Source organism: Rhinolophus ferrumequinum, chromosome 13 (genome assembly GCF_004115265.2).
Source record: "Rhinolophus ferrumequinum isolate MPI-CBG mRhiFer1 chromosome 13, mRhiFer1_v1.p, whole genome shotgun sequence".
Lineage (NCBI taxonomy): Eukaryota > Metazoa > Chordata > Mammalia > Chiroptera > Rhinolophidae > Rhinolophus > Rhinolophus ferrumequinum.
The window spans coordinates 54,268,464-54,289,297 of NC_046296.1; the positions used below are offsets into that span (position 1 = coordinate 54,268,464).

The 20,834-nt window shown below is 36.1% G+C and overlaps 1 protein-coding gene across 1 annotated transcript in view; it reads right to left on the reverse strand.

Moving 5' to 3' along the window:
- Positions 1-1,242: 1,242 nt before the first annotated feature.
- Positions 1,243-20,834, reverse strand: part of RAB10 (RAB10, member RAS oncogene family) — a 68,289-nt gene continuing 48,697 nt past the window's right edge. Inside the window, exons 3-6 of the mRNA XM_033124388.1 lie at positions 10,949-11,087; positions 6,841-6,930; positions 5,879-5,980; positions 1,243-3,807 (exon numbers count right to left, since the gene is read on the reverse strand). Of these exons, the coding sequence (XP_032980279.1) occupies positions 3,724-3,807; positions 5,879-5,980; positions 6,841-6,930; positions 10,949-11,087 (415 nt within the window). The 3' untranslated portion in view covers positions 1,243-3,723. The remainder of the gene's footprint in view (positions 3,808-5,878; positions 5,981-6,840; positions 6,931-10,948; positions 11,088-20,834) is intronic.

The following is a 20,834-nucleotide window of genomic DNA, read 5'->3' on the forward strand; positions in this document are numbered from 1 at the left end:
GGGTACACGTCACCAGACTGTTGATATAACCCAAAGAACCTAAAAGTGTACCGCAAGCACTTAGCAGGCTTCCTACTAGGAAATAGCCTTTCCCCATCACATATTCCCCTGAACTTCAACCCAGCATTGCCCCTCTGCCATTATTTTAGCTGGGTACTATTCAAATCTCAATGAACACAACTCCCTGTGTGATCTCTAGAACCCTTCATTTTCTCTTCTTCCAACCCATCTAGACCTGTTTTCCTCAAACACACTGCTCCCACCACTCTCAAGGACTCCCCATTGCCTATCACATTGTCCAATCGGACTTCTGATTTTGCACGTTAAGCTATTTCCTGATTTTCCCTTAGCCAATCAAATCTAACATATCTAAGAATCAATTCATGACCCTCCTCCCTCAAAAAGCCACCCCGACTATTCTTGCTCTTTATTCTTTCAACTGTTCTTGCCCAACTGAACTTGTTCTTCTGTTAATACAGTACTTAAAATCTGGATCACAACTATTCGACTCTTGTACATGTTCAGGTGATTATGAATTGCTTTTGCTTTCTAAACTAGATCATACATTAAGGGCAGAGACCATGTTCAATTTTACTATACCAATCTCAAAAGCAGAATCGTAGGCCCCACCCTAGACACGCAAAACAGACATTATGTTGGAGAAAAGTGAATGGGGAAGTACTAAAAAAAACTCCAGGTTGAGTCTTATAATAAACACTGCATTATATGAAAACCTCTACATGTCACCCTTCCAGCAGATAATCTTGTCAACAAATATTTGTCTTTGTTTACTGACTAATAAGGCCTTAATACAGGATTAAACATTTTTTTCCATAACGCTATAAAAAGCTGTCTCATGGTTCACAAAAAGGTAGAATATACTTTGTTTTTCAGGTAAGAGGAGTCACTGCTGAAAGATTAATCCTCCAGTATGGCGAGTCTACCTGAACGTGTAGCCGGCCTTTGGCCTCTGGTATTGTTAGCTCTGGAAGTCACCAGGATTGTGGTCTCTCTTTGGACACCAGGATGATTCTGCGCTAGTGTCCTAGAAATAAGTCTATTTTTTAACGTAGTTTCTTAGCAAAGACAGTTTTTGAAATTGCCTTCCCAATTATCCCTAGGTTGCAAAAGCTATTTCCCTTCTATTTCTGCCCTCTAATGTTCAGTTTGCTATTCTGCATTATCTTCCAAAATAATCCTCCATCTTCAGCTCCATAAATAAATGAAAACCAAGTCACACAGTTGGAAATCAAGTTTTGTTTTTATATGAACAGAAGTAGACCATCTAGAAATATTTCAGTTTATTTAAATTGTTAAGTAGAATATGAAACCGAATTTGTAGCTAGTACCAGAGAATGGACTTAACTGTTTGGTATTTAATGAGAACAGCTTCTACACAGGATCCCAAGAGACTTACAGAAAAAGGGGCAAAGCCCTAATATTAAGCAAATAAAACTCATGTTTCAAACAGGTTATACAAAAATTGATTTATACTCCATTTCCCTTTTTTTGATATTTAGAAAGTGCAGATTTAACAAAAGGTAGCCATATCCTTTCTATGTACAATGCCGATTATAATTATGCAAACAACAAAACTGTCAGTCTGTTACCCAAAAATCCCAGTGTTTAGATCTCAAACCTTAAGTCACTGACTGAACTGAATAAAGATTAAAGGTTAAAAATAAAAAAGCTACTGCCACATTCCAGATAAAGGAAAGCAACAAACACATTAAAATTCATCTAACAACAGGCTTAACCTAAAACTTTTCAAGAAGCTTAACATCATTTCATTATTATTTTTAGTGGAAATTAGGGATTATTTGGCAATGCTGCTTTTACTCGTAGTAAACAATGATAAAAGTCAAGTGAGGGAAAAACTAAACGACAACCACCAGTGAGGCATATAAAACTGTTTTTAGGGCACTATCTGAAAAATTCATGGATGATCATAGCAGATACATCCCTATGTTTATGTGAGCCAAGAGGGCATTAAAATGCTGTCCACGACACAGAAAAGACGTTTTCAATGGAAGCTGCTGTCCTAAACTCAGCCTCTGGCAGAAATGAATCATGCTATTCACAATTATTTCAACAAAGGTATCATCTTAGGATGCTAGCAGCGTAGCAAACTTAACTTCCCCTATCCTAATGATAAGCACTGAAGCAAAACTAAAAAAATGAAGTGGAAAAAAAAAAAGGACAGGGTTAGAGATAGCTAGAGATCTTATCTTTACATGAAAAGCCTTCTGTTGTCATTTTTTCCAAATCCATGGTAATACAAGTTTTCCAAAGGGATGTGAAGAGAGGACTTAAAATTAATAAAATACTAACGTATTTCTAAATCTTAAGGTAAAGATAACTTAACACTGAAAAAGTGTTCTTCGAAGGCCAAATCTCAATAAATTTGGCAAACACATTAATAAATTTGACTCCTCCGTCCCACTTTTTAAAACAACCTGTATTGGGCTACCAAACTGCTAGAGGAGTTGCCAAAATGGAGACTAGTCAAATTTAGGTTAAGAGATTTATTCTAGGAAAGTGAATAGGCTATACACCTAATTAGAAAGACAAACCACAACACCCTCCAAACACTAGTGCATGCAATTAACTCTTCCATTTTATAAACTCAGTGGTTAAGACCGAAGGGAACAAAGAGGAAGGAGAAGGGGAACATGAAGTAAAACAGCAAATGAGGGAGTCTGGGACAGAAGTTTTAGGGGCGAGACAAAATGAGGGGAAGACACAACTAACTGACATTTGGATAGTAGGCAGTTAGAATTTCCTTTCAGTTTACTTAGCAAGTTCAATCAGTGCTTTATGTTCAACTTGACAAACCTACTACTTTGCACCTTTCATCTTTAAATAACTCATACCATGGGCTGGTAGGGAGGGAGAAGCAAATAAAGCAGCATGCAGGAAGACAAGACACAAGGAAAAAGTGGCCGAGGAGAAGAACTGGTGGCAGGAATAGTTTTAAGTATCAAGGCCACTTGAAATGAGATTCAGCAAACCAAAGCTATCATTTCTGCATTTACCCTTTGTCCTCAATTAACTACTTTGAAAATTATAGCCAAGCAAACCACAAACATTTTAATGGTTTATGTTTGGATGATATGTCTCCTGCACATGCTTCCACCGAAACAAACAAACAAAAAAAACAAAACAAAAAAGAGGAAAAAACCAAAGAAGTTCCTTTCCACATAAGGCACAGGACAAAATTAACCCCATTTACATATTCAAGGCGAAAATGAGTGCTTTCCTGGCTTTTGTTTGTTTCTTTTGCTATTACATGTCTATAGATTAAAGGGACTCAAGCACATTATCCATGACAGAAAATTCCACTGTTGTACAAAATAAAATTGTTAATTCTAACTTTTATTCTTATACAATTTGCAGAATAGAGTTGAAATGATTGCTATAAGTTTTAATGTTGATAAGAAGAACTGGACTATAATACAACTGAAATGCAGTGGTGAGCTGAGCAAGTACATTTAAAAATGAAGTCACAGACATGATTTTTCTATGTATTTTTTGTTTGAAGAAAATTATAAAGTCAGCAAGCAGTCACAGATGAAAGAACAAACAAAACAGGTGGACTGGATAGTTAAGATGAAGAACAAAAATATCTGTTTAAGAGTTAAAAATGGACAGAGTGGTTTATTTTGCAGCAAGAAGAGAAAACAGGGTGGTGGATGGCAACGGATGGAACAGGAGACCGACCGCTCAGCAACATTTGCTCTTCCAGCCTGTCACGCCTCCTCCACTGCTGATATCTACATTTTCACTGTTGGGCTCTTTTACAGGGGTCTGGAACAAACACCAAGGAAAGGAACCCATGAAAAAACATTGCCATGGATAAGTCAAGATTCAACAGAAATATTCTCATAAATGTTAATTTATGTAACAAAATGAACCAATCACATGAGATAGGTTTTTCTCCCCCGTGCGAAGTAAAGACTTGGAAGCTTTGTTTATAATCTTCATTTTGCCTGCTTTCTCCAAGCTGTGTAATGTCTAGAGGCCTCCCAGCACCCCATTATAAAGCCCCTGAAATCTTCTCTGCCCTAACACTTTTGCAAAGAGGTTTGTTATCTCTTAGTCCTGACTCCTGATACTTAGTATTTAAAAAGCATTATCAAGCACATGAATAAAACCAATGCTGGGTCATGTCTAACTTCAGAAAAGTGAAACAGCCCTTTCTCTTTAGTTATTTGCTTTTTGAGACTGAAGCTTGTGTTACGGTACAATTTTTCTTTTATCAACTCAGGAGAAAGTACTGTACAAAAAGTTGCTAGTCAGAAATCATTACTGTATTTCACATCTAATGGTAAGCAAGTTTATGTTTGATGTTTTAACTCATATTACTACATGGAAAAGTGTCCAGATATGTATGAAAAAAAAATGCTACCACATATTTGGGCCTGCCTACATGGGGGAAGACGCTAGACTGAGATCTTTATTTATTGGTGCATCCATACTTTTTAACCTTTAATATAATAACAAGGAAGATCTACCTCACTGGGACACAGGTTATATGACTATATAGCACTATTTTTTAAAAATGCCAAGATTGTGAGAAGATCAAAGGACTGAGTATGGACAGAAAGAAGTAAAAAACGATGAAGACCCCCAAAAAATCCAGAACAGAACACAGAGACAAGCAAATTTCATTAAGTTTTGTGTTAAGTTCTATAAAATAAAGATCACATCACACATTATATCCTAACTTGCTTTTTATTACTCAATATATTACAGGTATCAGACTTAATATGCATGATGTTGGTAGACTTGGAAGGGCACAACTTTTGTTTTGTAGTCACTTTGAATAGCAGCAACTGACGACTATTTTATCCAATTTGAACACTTATAGTCAACAGGTAACATTTCACTCTAAAAAATTAAGCTGCCTGATTTCTCAGCTATTTCACTAGATTTATATTTAATATAACACATCTAATTGGGTATATGTGTGTGTGTGTATAAATATAGAAATCTTTGGGTTTTTTGAAAAAAATACTAATACATGAAGTCTAAAAACAGAAAGGTTACCAGAAGCAATTAAATTTTCTCCTATATAATATTTGCTTTTCCTTCAGGATTTGTGTCAGATTTTCTATTTTACTTGCATATAAATATACAACAGATTGAATAGAGAATTCAGGACTCAGAACCAAATCTGTAATACCTGGTCATTTGAGGGAAAATATGGAAATCAGATTTCCCAATTTTGCTATAAGTTACTTGTACTGGCAAGTTTTGGAATTCACAAATGAAACCTAGAAACTAACCTTGAGATAAAATGAATTCCCTGAGATCACGTTTTCAGCTTTTCTTTTTTACATCCCAGGTTTAAATGATTGGCTAAACGGAATTGGGGGATGGATTTACTCTGTTTATTCAGTATATAATACATAGATGCCCTTTACTGTCACGTCTGAGAATGACTACACAGAAGAATAGTGATTCTATAGCAGTAACTACGTAACAGATTCACCTCTTATCTGAAATCTAAAAAATTTATCTATGGGAATGCAAAGGATGTGTAAGATAAATGAATCCAAAAGTAAACAGAAGAACCACAACACAATGGACCAAAAAGCTGGGGCGGGGGAAGTAGGAAATTGGGGACAAGAAGGTTAGTGGGGGAGTTTGGAATAATAACTATCACCACTGACTAGCTCCTACAGATTTTTAGATGGCTTTCTGTTCCCCCAGTTCCTTACTTCACTTTGGGGGATTAGATATTGGTGATGGGTAAACGTTTCAAAACAATACCACCCAAACCCAATTTCTATATGTAAACCCAGTGCTTTAGAAAAGACTAAACGTTTAACTATGACACTGGACACCTTAGCAAGAAGTAAAAATAGGAACTTACCTTTCGAAGGATATCTTCAGCTAATGTGAGAAAGGCCTTTTCGATGTTTATATTTGCTTTTGCACTAGTCTCAAAAAATCTAATACCGTGCTCCCTTGCAATCTAAAATAGAAGCAAAATGTCATCATAAAATTATCATGTACAGGTTGCCAACTGATGGCTTTAGCATCTTAGAGGAAAGAGTCATATTATTCTAAAGGCAGTAGTGTCAACTAGTTACATAAAACAAACATCACTTCAATAGTCAAGATTCAAACAGTTAAGCTCTTTCAAAAACAAACAAAAGTAATAAAAGAATCCTCTCTTCATCCTAAGAGTTTACTTCAGATATTCTAAAAGAGGTACAGTTGACCCCTGAACAACACAGGTCCACTTAAATGTGGCTTTTTTTCTTTAAATACATACTTGGCCCTTTGTATCCCTGGGTTTTGTATTCATGGACCTGGAGGGCCCATGAATGCATTATTCTGTGCCACTTTACATAAGGGACTTGAGCACCTGCAGATTTTGGTGTCCATAGGTGTGTGTGGCGGGGGTGTCCTGAAACCAACCCCTGGCAGATACTGAGGGATGACAGGGGCAAACTTAAAGAGAATTTCAAAGTGACTTAAGCAGTATCTAATTATTGCTTGTCACAGGATACTGATTGTCAAACTATGGAATCATATTAATTGATTCTTTAAAGTTTTAAATTAAAAAAATTGAGAATCACTGATTTATATTTTCCCCTTTGTAGTTTAAATAAGGCTAAAAATACTACTGCCACAAATTTACTTCTCCTGTACATGTTGGATATGCACTGAAAAAACTCACTTAAGTGATAAGCTACTGTTTCCAAAAGTATTTAAAAAATAATGTGAATAGCTCAGCACACTCCATGACCATCACTGTAAAAAAACTCAACTGCAATACCATCTTCACAAAGAAAGGGCAGCACATTAGTTTCATTCAGAGCTTTGTACCTGTTCTCCTTTTCCTCTAGGTACAACTCTTTTATCGTCCATATCACACTTGTTTCCTAGTAACATTCTTTCCACATCTTCATTGGCATGCTAAAATGGAATAAAAATTTTATTAACACACTACCATGAATGACGGCTTAATATTCCCTAAAATTACCTTTTCTCAATTTATGGTGTCATTTCAATAGTCTGAAAGTTTTAAAGCAATCACCCTGAAACCATGTCGTGCTAAAAGTTTATACAAATTCTTAAATTACCTAGAAAAAGAAACAATTCCAAATTAAATATTATTTTCGCACGATATAAGGCTGTCTAGTTTCTAGATATGTTCTCACCAAAAGAGGATACAAGTAAAAGATCTGAAGCTGGAGTCTCTTATGCATAATCTAAATTTAAGGTGGATCATGATTTTAGATAATGTGCATTACCCTACAGAAGCGCTAATTAAAAATTCTACAGAGCTCTTAAAGTCCCAAAAAGCTACACTGGTGGGGCACAAGGAGTGCCTATGCAGAAAAATCAGTTAAGCACAAATGTTTGCTCCATAAAAATCCTAATGACATTTTTTGCAGAATTGAAAAATCCGTTCCTAAAATTCATGTGGAATCTCAAGGGACCCTGAATAGTCAAAACGATCTTGAAAAAGAACAAAGTTGGAAGATTTATACTTATTTCCTGATTTCAAAACTTACAAAACTACAGTAATCAAAACAGTGTGCTACTGGCATAAAGACAGACATACAGATGAACGGAATAGAGCCCAGAAATAAATCCTCGCATACAGTCAAGATTTTCAACAAGAGTGCCAAGACCATTCAATGGGGGAAAAGATAGTCTTCTCAGCAAATGGTGTTAGGAATACCAGATAGCAACATACAAAAAAATAAAAATAGACCTCTACCATACACCATATAAAAAAATGAAGTCAAAATGAATCAGATCTAAACCTAAGACCTAAAACTATAAAACTCTTAGAAGAAAACATGAAAAAACTTTAGGACATTGGATTTGTCAACGATTTCTTCAATACACCCAAAGTGTAGGCAACGACAACAAAAAAATTACACTTCATTAAAATTAAAAACTTTTGTGAATCAATGGGTTCCAGGAGAACCCCATGGAATGAGAAAAATATTTGCAAATCATGTATCTTTAGCCGAATGCGCCCTTCCCTGAATATCCCTACAGCCAAGGTAGTTATGTATTCTAGATACCAAAAGTAATTTATGAGATTTGATTTGTCTTAAATTTGAACCCATCACACTCTTTCCACCAGGCCTGTCCTTATTTGGATAATATCTATTCATCGCTTCAGGTCTCAGATAAAATGTCATTTCCTATTTCAAGACTGTTTGGCTATTCGTGGTCCCTTGCATTTCCATATGACTTTTAGGACTGGCTTGTCAGTTTCCATCAAAAGGGTGGGCAGCAGCTGGGAGTCTGATTGGGATTATACTGAATCCGTAGATCACTTTGGATAGTGCTACCATCTTAACAATATGAGGTCTTCCAATTGGTACATGTGGGGTATCTTTCCAATTATTTAGATATTTAGTACAAGTCTTGCACTTCTTTGGTTAAATTTTTCATCTTTTTTTGTTGCTAATGTAAATGAAATTATGAATATAATTTCATTTTTATATTATACATTGCTAGTGTATAGAAACACAATTGATTTTTGCATATTGATCTTGTTTACTGCAACCTTACTGAACTTGTCTGCTGGTTCTAAGAAGTTATTTTTTGGTGTATGTATGTGGATTCCTTAGAATTTTCTATATACAAGATCACATCATTAACAAATAGTTTTACTTTGCAATCTGGGTGACACGCTCCCCGCCCCCACACACTTTTTTTCTTTGCCTAACTGCCCTGACTAGAACTGCCCTTCCAGTACAATGCTGAACAGTAGTGGCCAGAACAGGCAGCCTTATCATGTTCTTGATCGTAGGGGCAGTATGATGTTAGCTGTTCGATTTTCATAAATGCCCTTTATTAGGCTAAGGGAGTTCTCTTCTACTTCTAGTTTATTGAGTGTTTTTTCGTGAAAGTGTGTTGGATTTTGTCAAGTATTTTTTTCTGTGTCTGTTGACATAATCATATGTTTTCTGTCTTTAGACAAAGCCAATCTCTTATGTCAGAAACACAGATTTCCTTTTTTAATGGCTGGGTTTTACATATCTTAGTACTCATGCTGGGAAACTTAAAGCCATCTAGCCTACCAAGTTAAGTGTATAAAACTATGATATAATAAATTATATATAATTTAAATATTTTAATTCAAATAAATATTTGAACAAATTATATTTAAATATTTAAATACTTATTTAAAATATTTAAAAAATAATTTAAATGTAATTTAAAAACTATGATGTAATAAATATGTATTTTAAAACTATGATACAATAAATTAAATATATTGTCCCCATTCCGGGACAGTGCTTTTAATTTCCTTAGTGATAGGAGTGTCTTATAGTATTCCTAACAGTTTATGCTAATAAAGGACTCTGGCGGAGCCCCTAAGAGCTTCAAAATAGAGGACAGTCACCAGAGGAACTGAACGTGATTAGAGGACTGGAACTTTCAGCCACCCCTCCGCTCCCTGCCCCACACACAGCCCCCTCTCAAGAGGTGAAGGAGGCTGGAGATTAAGTTCAACCACTAGAGGCCAATGTTTTAATTAACCATGCCTATGTAACAAAACCTCAATTAAAACTGAAACAATGAAGTTAGGGGATCTTCCAGATTGGTGAACATACCAAGGTGCTGAGAGTGTCGTATGTCCACAGATGGCATGGAAGCTCTGCTTTCCCCAACCTCCATACCTTACCTATGCAACCCTTCCATTTAGCTAGTCCTGAGCCGTTTCCTTTATAATAAACTGTAATTGTAAGTGTAGTGCTTTCCTGAGTTCTGTAAGTCATTCTAGCAAACAATTAAACCTGAAGTGGGTCATGGGAACCCATAAATTTGTAGCCAAGTCAAACAGAAGTGTGAGTAGCCTGGGGGACCCAAAACTGCATTTGAAGAAAGGGTAGTATTGTGAAATGGTGTCCTAAAACCTGTGGAGTCTGACACTAAGGTTGGGTAGTTATCGTCAGAATAGGATTCAATTGCAGGACATCCTGTTGATGTCACAGAATCAGAAAACTGGTTGTTGGAGCAACACTGCACAGTCTCTATATAAACTGCTTTTATTACACACGCTTACTTGGCCAAAATATAATATAAAAGAAAGGCTAAGGAAATCCAAAATGGAGCTTTTTTTGATTTCAAAATCTGTGTATTGCTAACTGATTAAATACTAACAGACTTCTTCTTAAAGATTTATTATAGTATTGGAAAAGTTATTAATGAGCCCCTAGGGTTGCTACCATTGAAGACATTATGAAGACATTATTATGCTGGGTCTAATACTGGCTTAAGCCTTCGTCTTTGTGTACTCAGTCAAAACTTGCTTTAAAGAATTAGTCTTAATGAAATTCCAAGTTTAGAAGGCAGCAATAAGACATGAAAAATAATTCTAACAAGAAGCTACCTATGCTGTAACAGAAACAGACATGCTTTGACATACAACTTAACCTTATAAAAATTGATTATCTTCACATGCAATGATAAGGCACTTATTTTCTTGGTTAGGTTTTTACCGTATCAGTACTCTGTTGCTTTCAAAATGTCTAGAAGCGGTATGACATTTCTGTAACTTCAAATAAGTTTTAAAATTGCTATTGAAAATGTAATCCATTCATTCAATAAAAACTAACCGAGAAAGAATTCATTTAGAGAGGTGTGTAAAACCACTGGTAGCTTCTATCTTATAAGATGGTTGTACAGAGTTTTTGGGTAGTTTATTAATTGCCTTGGATGAGGACCTAGATAAACCTATCCAAAAATTTAAGGAAAAGTTAGGCAAAAAATAACATTAAATTTTAAAAAGTAGAAATGCTCAACAATGACTTCAATAATAATGATAGTACCTTATAATAATAATAATAATAATAATAATAATAATAATTATATCCTTAAAAGATCAATTAAAATACTTATTCTTCTCAACCAAAGCACAAATGTGTGTTTATGAAGGGTTTATGCAATTTCTACATCTTACCTCATCTATGTTTCTAAGCCATTTGCTGATGTTTTCAAAACTTTTACCATTGGTGATGTCATATACTAGCATGATACCCATTGCTCCTCTGTAGTAGGAGGTTGTGATGGTGTGAAATCGCTCCTGGCCTGCCGTATCCCTGAAATAAACAGCAATAATTCTACTGAGCATTTTGATATTGCTATATTCAACATAAAAAGCAAAACAGAATAGTTTGGTAAGATAGAGATTAAAATCCACTATATGCCACGATGCAAAACAGAAACACCACTCATTTAATTCTTAAATGGTAAACCATTACGGTTATTCATAAACATGTGTGTGTATATAAAACTTTTTAGTCAAAGGGAACTAATGACCTACTTATACTAGATGAAAATCTGGAAGGGAAAACAGTAGAAAATGACACATAAAGCTCTTAAGAGTTATTTAAAAATGAACACCAGAAAGCATGTTAAAACCTCTTGGAATTCCATTATTTTAGTAATCCAGTTCCATAATGCAATACAGGAACATGTGCAAATTTTGAACTACACCACAGTATAGCCACATTTACCTTTAGAATCATTTATAAAAAGTTGTAAAGATAATCTCCTTTATAAATAACAAGACAAATATGTAAATAGTATTTTTCAATGCCTTGAAGCAAATGATTTAAGACATATATTTTGTTCCTGTAATTTTCCTCTCGTTTGCGTCACCAGTATCTTCCTTCTATGGATCATTCTCATCAACATATATAATACATGTTTTAGTATCCCCTATCTTTAATCCCAACCCCACATTTTTCTAACAATGCATTTCTGTTCTCCTTCCCAGCAAACTTATTTTTTTAATTTTTATTTCAAAATAATTATAGCCTCACAGGAAGTCACAAAAACAGTACAAAGAAGTCCTGTGTATCATTTACCCAGCTTTCCCCAATAGTACCATCTTACATCACAGTACAAAAGCAAAACCAGACAACTGACATTGGTACAATCTATAGACTTCAGATTTCATTTTTTACACATACTCTTCTGTGCATATAGTTAAGATCTCTGCAATGTTATCGCATGTATAGATCTGTGTAATCACCATCACAAGACAGAAAACTGATGCATAAACCCCCCACCTTATAGTCCCTACACCCTGGCCAATAATGTTTTCCATTTCTATGATTTTGTTATTTCTGGAATGTTATATAAATGGAATCATGTAGTATGAAACCTTTTGAAATGGACATTTTCTCCAAGTCTGTAACTAGTTTTTTCATTCTCTTGACAGGGTCGGGTCTTTTGTAAAAGAAAAAAAGTTTTTCTAATTTTGTTGAAATCCAACTGACAGATTTTTTTTTTAATCTTTTATAGATTGTGCTTTTTAGTGTAACATGTTAAGAATTCTTCACCTAGTCTTAGTTCTCAAAGATTTTCTTCTTCCTGTGTTTTCTTCTAAAAGTCTTATGGTTTTACATTTTGTATTTACTTTGATATACTTTGAGTTAATTTTAGTACAAGGTGTGAATTTTAAGTAGAGGTTTTATGTTTTTGCTTAGGGATGTCCACTTATTCTAGCACCATTTGTTAAAAATCTTAAGGAAATGTCCTTTCTTCACCGAATTGCTCTTGCACCTTCGGCAAAGATGAGTAAACTGCTGTTCAAGCTATTTTTATTCTGTTCCAATGACCTTTGTCTTTGACCCTACCCAATACCACACCATAGCTAAGACCTAAAACTAAACAGACTGATACTCCCACTTATTTTTCTGAATTCTTTTAGCTATTCTAGCTTTTCCATATAAATTTTAGGACAAGGTTGTCTACACCTACAAAAAAAGCTTCCCAACAAACTTCTTTAACGAGTTATCTCTAGTTCATTTCTCCCCAAATTCACTCCTTAATCAATTCTAATCTGATAGCTATTACCGAAAAGGTTTCCAATAACGTTTTGATTATCCAATCTAATATCTAGTTCCTTTTTATGTATTTTAATCATTCAGCAGGATTCTACAGTTAACCATTTTCTCTTCTTGAAACATTTTATTCTCAGGACCTTTTGGACACCACATGTTTCTGCTCTTACTTCTATGGCATTGGTTGCTCATTCTCAGTATATTTTGTTGGCATTCGAACATTCAGATATAGGTGCTGATGTTCTCTACACAGTAGCCTGAGTGATCTTCTTTAAATGTATGTTTGATCACATCATTTTTCTGCTTAAAACTTCCAATAGCTTCAATGGTGGAAAGAGCAGGCCCTTCAACAATGGTGCTGAAACAACTGGGTATCTCCATGCAAAAGAATAAAGTTGGACCCCTACCTCATACCATATACAAATATTGATTCAAAACAAATCTAAGACCTATAATGTAAGAGCTAAAACTATAAAACTATAAAACTGTTGAAAGAAAACATAGGGGGACATTTTCATGATCCTGGATTTGGTAACTGTTTCTTAGAGGTTATCAAAAGCACAAGCAACAAAAGAAAAAATAGATAAGCTGGACTTCAAAATTAGAGTTGTACTTCAGTGGACACTATCGAGAAAGTGAAAAGAAAACTCACAAAATGGGATATTTGCAAATCATATATCTGGCAAGGAACTTATTATATGCAGAATATATAAAGAACTCTTACAACTCAACAATAAAAGACAAACGAACCAATTTAAAAATGGGCAAAGGATCTGACGTTTCTCCCAAGAAGATGCAAAAATGGCTTATAAGCACAAGAGTAGATGCTAAATATCAACAGTCATTAGGGAATTGCAAATCAAAACCACAAGATACCACTTCATACCCACAAAAAGTTGGCTATAATCAAAGAAGCAAACAATAACAACTGTTAGTGAGGATGTCGAGTAACTGGAACTCTCATACACTGTTGGTGGGAATGTAAAATTGATGCAGACACTTTGGAAAACAGTCTGGCAGTTTCCCAAAATGTTAAATATATAGCTATTGCATGATCCAGCAATTCCACTCCTAAGTATATAATCAAGAGAAATTAATACACATGCCCACATAAAAACAATACAGGAATGTTCATAACATTATTCATAATAGCCCAGAAGTAAAAACAACCTAAATGTCTACCAACTGATGAATGGATAAATAAAATGTGTTACATCTATACAATGGAATATTATGCAGCCATAGAAAGGAACGAAGTACTAATATACACTACAACATGGGTGAACCTTGATAATATCAAGTGAAAGAAACCAGACACAAAAGACCACATAATCTATAATCTATGATTCCATTTATGTGAAATGTCCAGAACAGGAAAACCTAGGGACAGAAAGTGGATGTGTGGTTGCCCTGACTGAAAGGTTTGGGCGAGATGGGGGTTGGCTGCTGAAGAATATGCAGATCAGGGGGATCACTTCGTTAAGTTATATAAATGTCTAATCACTATGCTGTCCACCTGAAACTAATATAATATTGAATGCCAACTGTAATTGAAAATTAAAAAATAAATAAATGAAAATTAAAAGAATATGGCTTTTCTTTTGGGGAATATAAAAATGTTTTAAAATTATGTTCGTGGTGAATATACCTCATAAATATACTAAAAAACTATTTAGCTGTACACTTTATTGTTTTGGACACTTTAAATGGGTCAATTACATGGTATGTGAATTATGTTTCAATACAGCCATTACAAAAACAAACGAAAAACATGACTAGGCTTAAAAAACCAAAATGTCTAATGGCAATTTATTATAACCAGAACCAATTCCAGTATCCCTACCCTGAGGTTTACAAAGCGTTTGGTTCCAGGATTTGAGTTTTCTCCAGCCCCCCACATTATGAGGAACTCCTTTCCCTGATCAGCGACAGTAAATGTTCTTCATGTTCTCAAATTCACAAGCTGTTCCCACTTGAGAGCTGCTGCACTAGCTGTTCACACAGCCTGCACATGACTGGCTCCCCCTCTCATCTTCCCATTTTAACCATCACTGTCAGTGAAGCCCTCTCTGACCACCCAATTTAAAGTCATCAGGTAGCTCTCCATTCCATCTCCTTCCTTTACTTCTCTGTGTAACGCGTGTTACAGATTTCTTTACTGTTTGTTCCCATCCCCTCTAAAAGTTCCAGCAAAGATTTGTCTGTCTGCATCACTGCAGCACCCTCAGTATCTACATTGTAAAGAAGCACTCAAATGTTGGCTAATGAGTCAGTATTTAAGAATCTTACCTTGCAGGTTCGTTACTAAACTTTAAAATCAAGGCACTCCAATTCAGTTATGTGAACCTTAAAAACACACATATTTTTTAAAGTAATTCTTATGTGCCTAAAATATGAGGAGCCAAGAATATAACAGAACTACCAATATATCGATATGCTTTACATTCAATCCTGGGATGCAATTAAGATGTTCACACATCTGCCATTTATCCATCAATTCAAACACGTACTGAGTGTCTACTATGTGCTGGGCATTATATAAGAACACACAGAACATGGGTTTGCAATCAGATCCAGGTTGATCCTCAGGTTCCCATTCTTCCAGCTGGGTGACTTTGAAGATATTTAACCTCCCTAGATCGTATTTTTTGTTGTTGTTTTTTATGTCATTCACAATCAGGAGGGATAACTAAAGTAAAATTCTATAATTTCTTTGTTATAGATAACCCCAAAGCAATCTGTACTATAAAAATATGCAAAGATATAATGTTATTATGTAACTAAAAATTTGTGTTCTCGATATTCTAAGTTAAAACCATCTCTGCAGATGTGTTATAATGTTCAGAGCTCTCTCAAGTTAATGTCTGTGCTTAAGCTGTACTCAAAGCTGCTTCACAGGAAAACCCTGGTTTTGCCTGCAGCCTATTTTTTTATAAAGCTAAAATAAAATTTTTTTTAATTTATTGGGGTGACAATTGTTAGTAAAATTACATAGATTTCAGGTGTACAAGTCTGTATTACATCATCTATAAATCCCATTGTGTGTTCACCACCCAGAGTCAGTTCTCCTTTCATCACCATATATTTGAATAAAATGGTTTTTAATTTAGCCAAGTTAAAGACCTGACTGGACTTTTCAATCTTTTAGAGACTCTCACCACTTTCGCTTGCTTATCTCATCTCAAGGTATAATGACCTGCCCTTAAAATAACGAGAAATCCCATTTATTCATTCTACACATATTTATTGTGCAAATACTCTATGTCAGACACTATTCTAGGCACTGAAGCAAAGACTGTAAACAGAACAAAAAAAATTCCTCCATTAATGGAGTTTACATTCTATTGGGGGGAATCAACTGACTTGCTGGAATTATACATCTTGTGGAATTACCCATCTTTAGAAAGTGAAAAGTGCCAAGGAGACAAAAAGTAGACTGGGGGCTAATGTTGGGAGTAGTGCAAGCAAGTAAAATTTTAAATGGGGTGGCGAGGGAAGGCCTCAGTGAGAAGACACAGGGAATAAGGAAGTGAACTGTATACACATCTGGGGGGAACAAGTGCAAAGGGCCTGAGGTGTGGCTGAGGAATAGTAAGGAGGTCAATGTGGCTGGAAGGGAGTAAGTGGAGGTAGACTAGTATGAGATCAAGGGTGGGGGATGGGAGTGAATGAAGATTGTGCAGGATCTTATAGGCCTCTGCAAGGACTTCAGCTTTTCCTGAGATAGGAAGTCTATTGGAGCGTTTGCAAAAAGAAATAACCTGGATTTAAAAATAATCATTCTGTTTACTGTGTTGAAAATACGTGTGTGTGCAAAAGTACAGTCAGGAGACAATGCAATACCTATCCAAAAAATTGCCAAAAGAAACGCCATTTAAGAAAAACCATCTAAGACATGCTATCAAGTCTTCTAGGTTGTATCCTTAAATCAGTTAAACCAGTAGGAGGACACACACACACACACACACACACACACACACAGTTTGTATTTATGTTTATTCACATTCTTAGACCAGTTTTTATCTTCATTACCTTTAACATGTCAACTCATTAAGAATCATCACACAAAACAGTTTTGTGAAAATGTATCTATATGTGTTATAATCTATTTTCCCCTTTCCTTACATTATTTCTATAAAGAATAATATAATTTATTGTTGGTAACCCTCCCTCCCTGCCCCTTTCGTTGCATTGGCCGCCAAGAATTTATTGTATAGGCAAATTTTACAAATTAAGCACAGTAAATGAACTGTCCTTTAGAGATAGTATATTTACATCTACCATTTTTCTCAATTCCAAACCTATTTAGTTACAAAGTGCCTTAAATCAGGTATAATTATAAATGCTTTCATGAAAAATACAACTAAAAATTTGTCTCATCACAGCAGAATCAGTTGAGTTCTTTTCTGAACTGGTAATAAGTATAAATTCACTAATAATTCTATCCTCTCAGAAAGGGGATGACATTTCCTACCTAAAAACCAGGCTGGAAATGTACTTATCCAAGACAAGGCGTGTACAAGAGGACCTAGACGCTAAAGCGCTAAAGGCTGGGAGAGAGAGAGAAAACTTTTATTTCAATTTTTGTCATAAGGAACAATTTAGGGAGAAGATCTAACACTGCACTCCACTATGAATACCACCCCCAACACTATCTAGTGATTTATGTGCTTCCTTCTTCTCCATTCATTCACCTTACACCAGGGGTGTCCAAACTTTTTTCAACGTTTATTACCAAGGGCCATGTGCGGTAAAATACACAAACAGCCGGGCCGCTCACTCGAGGTGAAGTTCGTATTGCCTCACCTGGTTTATTTAAGTAAACTAAGTATATTTTTGGAATTTGCTGCAGGCCAATTAAAAATGGATTGTGGGCTGCAGTTGGCCTGCAGGCCGCAGTTTGGACACCCCTGCCTTACACAATTAGCAAATTACATGAGGTGTGATCAAAAAAATACAGTGAATGTTTAAAACTAAAAAATTATTGCAGTAAAAGACATATTGCTATCAATCCTCCTCAAATACTCTCCCTGGCTTTGAACACACTTATCCCATCGTTCTTGCCACTTTCTGAAGCAGGTCTGGAAGTCCTCTTTCGTGAGTGTCTTTAATTGCGCTGCCGTGGTTACCTCAATGCCCTGAATCGATTCAAAATGTTTTCCTTTCATGGTCATTTTTACTTTGGGGAAGAGCCAGAAGTCACACGGTGCCAGATCCGGTGAGTAAGGTGGATGAGGACACACCGGAATGTTTTTGACAGAAACTGCCGTGTATACCAGAAGCGGTATGTGACACGGAGCATTGTCATAATGGAAGATGATTTATGACACACTTTAAAACACACCTCTCAACCGTAGCTCACACCCGACTGACTGCACCGAACAAGTCAAAATTCGTCACACACTGTTACTAAGGTTCCAGGCATCGCTTCCCGATTGAAGATCCCTGCCTTTCCGCGGGATGGTACTCGGCAGCAGCGTTCACCGTATTTTGTGATCAGACCTCATACACACTCAGTGTAAAATCTATGAATAAGTTCTCCACCAAGAAAGAACATACTGCAAGAGCAACTACTTAGCTAAATCTAAATCAACACCACCTAGAGAGGTTTATATTATAATGCTGGTTAGTTACAAAATACCAATAAAGAAGATACTGAAATATTAATGCGCCCCCCATCCCGAAAGAAACGTAATCACTATTTAGGTTCAAAGTAAGTTTCTATTTTGATCCATCGCATACCACTTTCATCTGTTCTTTGATTTTTGTCCCCTCCATCTTCCAAAATCCCTTGTATGCAAATATCTTCCCTCTTTTTATATGCTCTCTTTGCTAAGTTTTTTCTTTTTTTAAGCTTTCTATATCCCATTTTCATTTATACATTTCATACATTTACACTTTTCACCCCACAAAATGATCTGGCTCCTCCACTCCTGGATCTCAAATTATCCTCCTCCTGGGTCCCGCCCGGGTCCTCATTACACCAGCTCCCACCAAGTTTAAGGCAATCAACTATTTACTTCAAACTAGAACAGAGCCCTTGGCTCACAACTTCGGGGCTAACTGCTGACCCTTTGCCCAGGGCTAAAAACAGCCACAGCTGCTTACTCATGGGTCAAATTATTTTTAGGTTTGCATACACACACATATACCCAGGGCAGCAGATTGATTCCAATAAGCAAAAGAGATGTTAAATACCTGAAGAGCAATTAAACATTGTATATGTTCACAGTATCTTTTTATGGCACCACAACACAGGTTTTGAAAGCCTGTTTATAAAACTACTCACTTGATTTTCCTCTCAAAATATTTTTCCTTTTAATCCTATGTGTAATCATCATGTTTCTGAAGTTATAAACCAATGACACTAGAATTTGCCTTACATAAAATAATAGATACAGAGCTAAGAGAATGTTCTGAAGTCCTATTTTTTCCCTTTGACATATTACAGAAGGAGTGCTATGTTCCTAGGAACTAAAATAGCTTATTTCCTTAATTGTTAGTCCCCCACTCAGGGTCAGGGAAGCTGTGTACTCTAGCTGCTATTACGACGGTTATTTTTAGTCTAGGCACTGACAGCACTGAAACAGGCCAGACACAACATCAATCTGCTCTGCGACGTAAGAGACCCCACATTTCCTAACTTTGTGTTCCTGGTAACGTAATGAAGTCATTCCTTACTTTATAAATTAGGATGTCAAATTTCTCACACTTGAGTTTTATTTTAACAAGATCTGGAATTCCTCATAGATAGGCATACAATTTTTCTAAATCCAAAATACCATCAGTTTAAATTATACTTTATCTTCACACATACACAAAAAAAGCCAGAAGTCAAAAGCCTGACACCTGTCCTGCAGAGTTTACATTCCTGTGGGGACAGGAATAAGCAAGCATATAAATATGTAATCCCAAGTTGTGATAAATGCTAACAAGGTAAACAGGGTGGCATGATAAAGAATGGGGTAAAGCGAAGGGAGGAAGTAATCTAGATAGAATCATCAGGGAGGTCCTCTCCTTAGAGGTGATGCTTAAGGTGAGGGAGAGGTGGAATATTAACAGAAATTAACCCAAGTCATTCAGTCAACAAATATTTATTGAGCATCTATATTTGCTAGGCTCTGTTCTGCGTGGTGGTTGTATAATCACAATTCAGACAAATGGCACTGACTCCACCCTCAAAAAGCTTACATTCTAGAGGGGGGACAATAATGAATACATTTTACAAAGACGGTAAGTTAGGTCCTAAAACAATACTATGACAAAGAGGAAGTAGGATCAATGCGACAATGACTGGAGAGGATTGGGCTGCTTTAGCTGGTCGTCACACAAGGCCTCTCTCAGGAATAACACCAACCTGAGATCTGAACAGAGAGGGCAGCAGGGTAAAGATCTGAGGAAAAGCATTCCAAGCAGAAGGAACAGTTGACATACAAAAGCCCTAAGATGGGGACATGCTTGGCAGTCTCAAGGGAGGGAAAAATGGCTGTAGCAAAGCTGGTGAGAGTGAGGTCAGAAGGGGCAGCAGCCAGAACCTAGAGTTTTCCAAGGAAGACGGCAAAGGGGAATAAGGACCTGCTAGGATATTAAGAGCCTACGGCAATGATTCAAAGAAGAAGTAATGGTGGCTTTGACTGGGGGTGGGGGTAGCAATGGAGATGGCAAATTTATATGGATTCTAGACACATTTTGGAGATAAACAGGACTTGCGAAATTAAATTGGATGTTGGGGTTAAGGGAATGGGAAGAATCGAAGATGACTCCCAAGTACCTGACACCTTATGAAGGTAAACGGTTAATTCTTCTACAATGGCATACTACCGATTTTTAGAGACTGCACTGATGGTGCTGACAGTGGCAAGCATTTCTGAACTCTCCCCACCCTTAAAAACAAAAACAAAAGGCTGACTTGAAGTAACTCACTACACGGCTGTTTTCCTGGGCAGGACCTGCTACTCTATGAAAAAACGTAGATAGTAAAAGATACTATGGTGA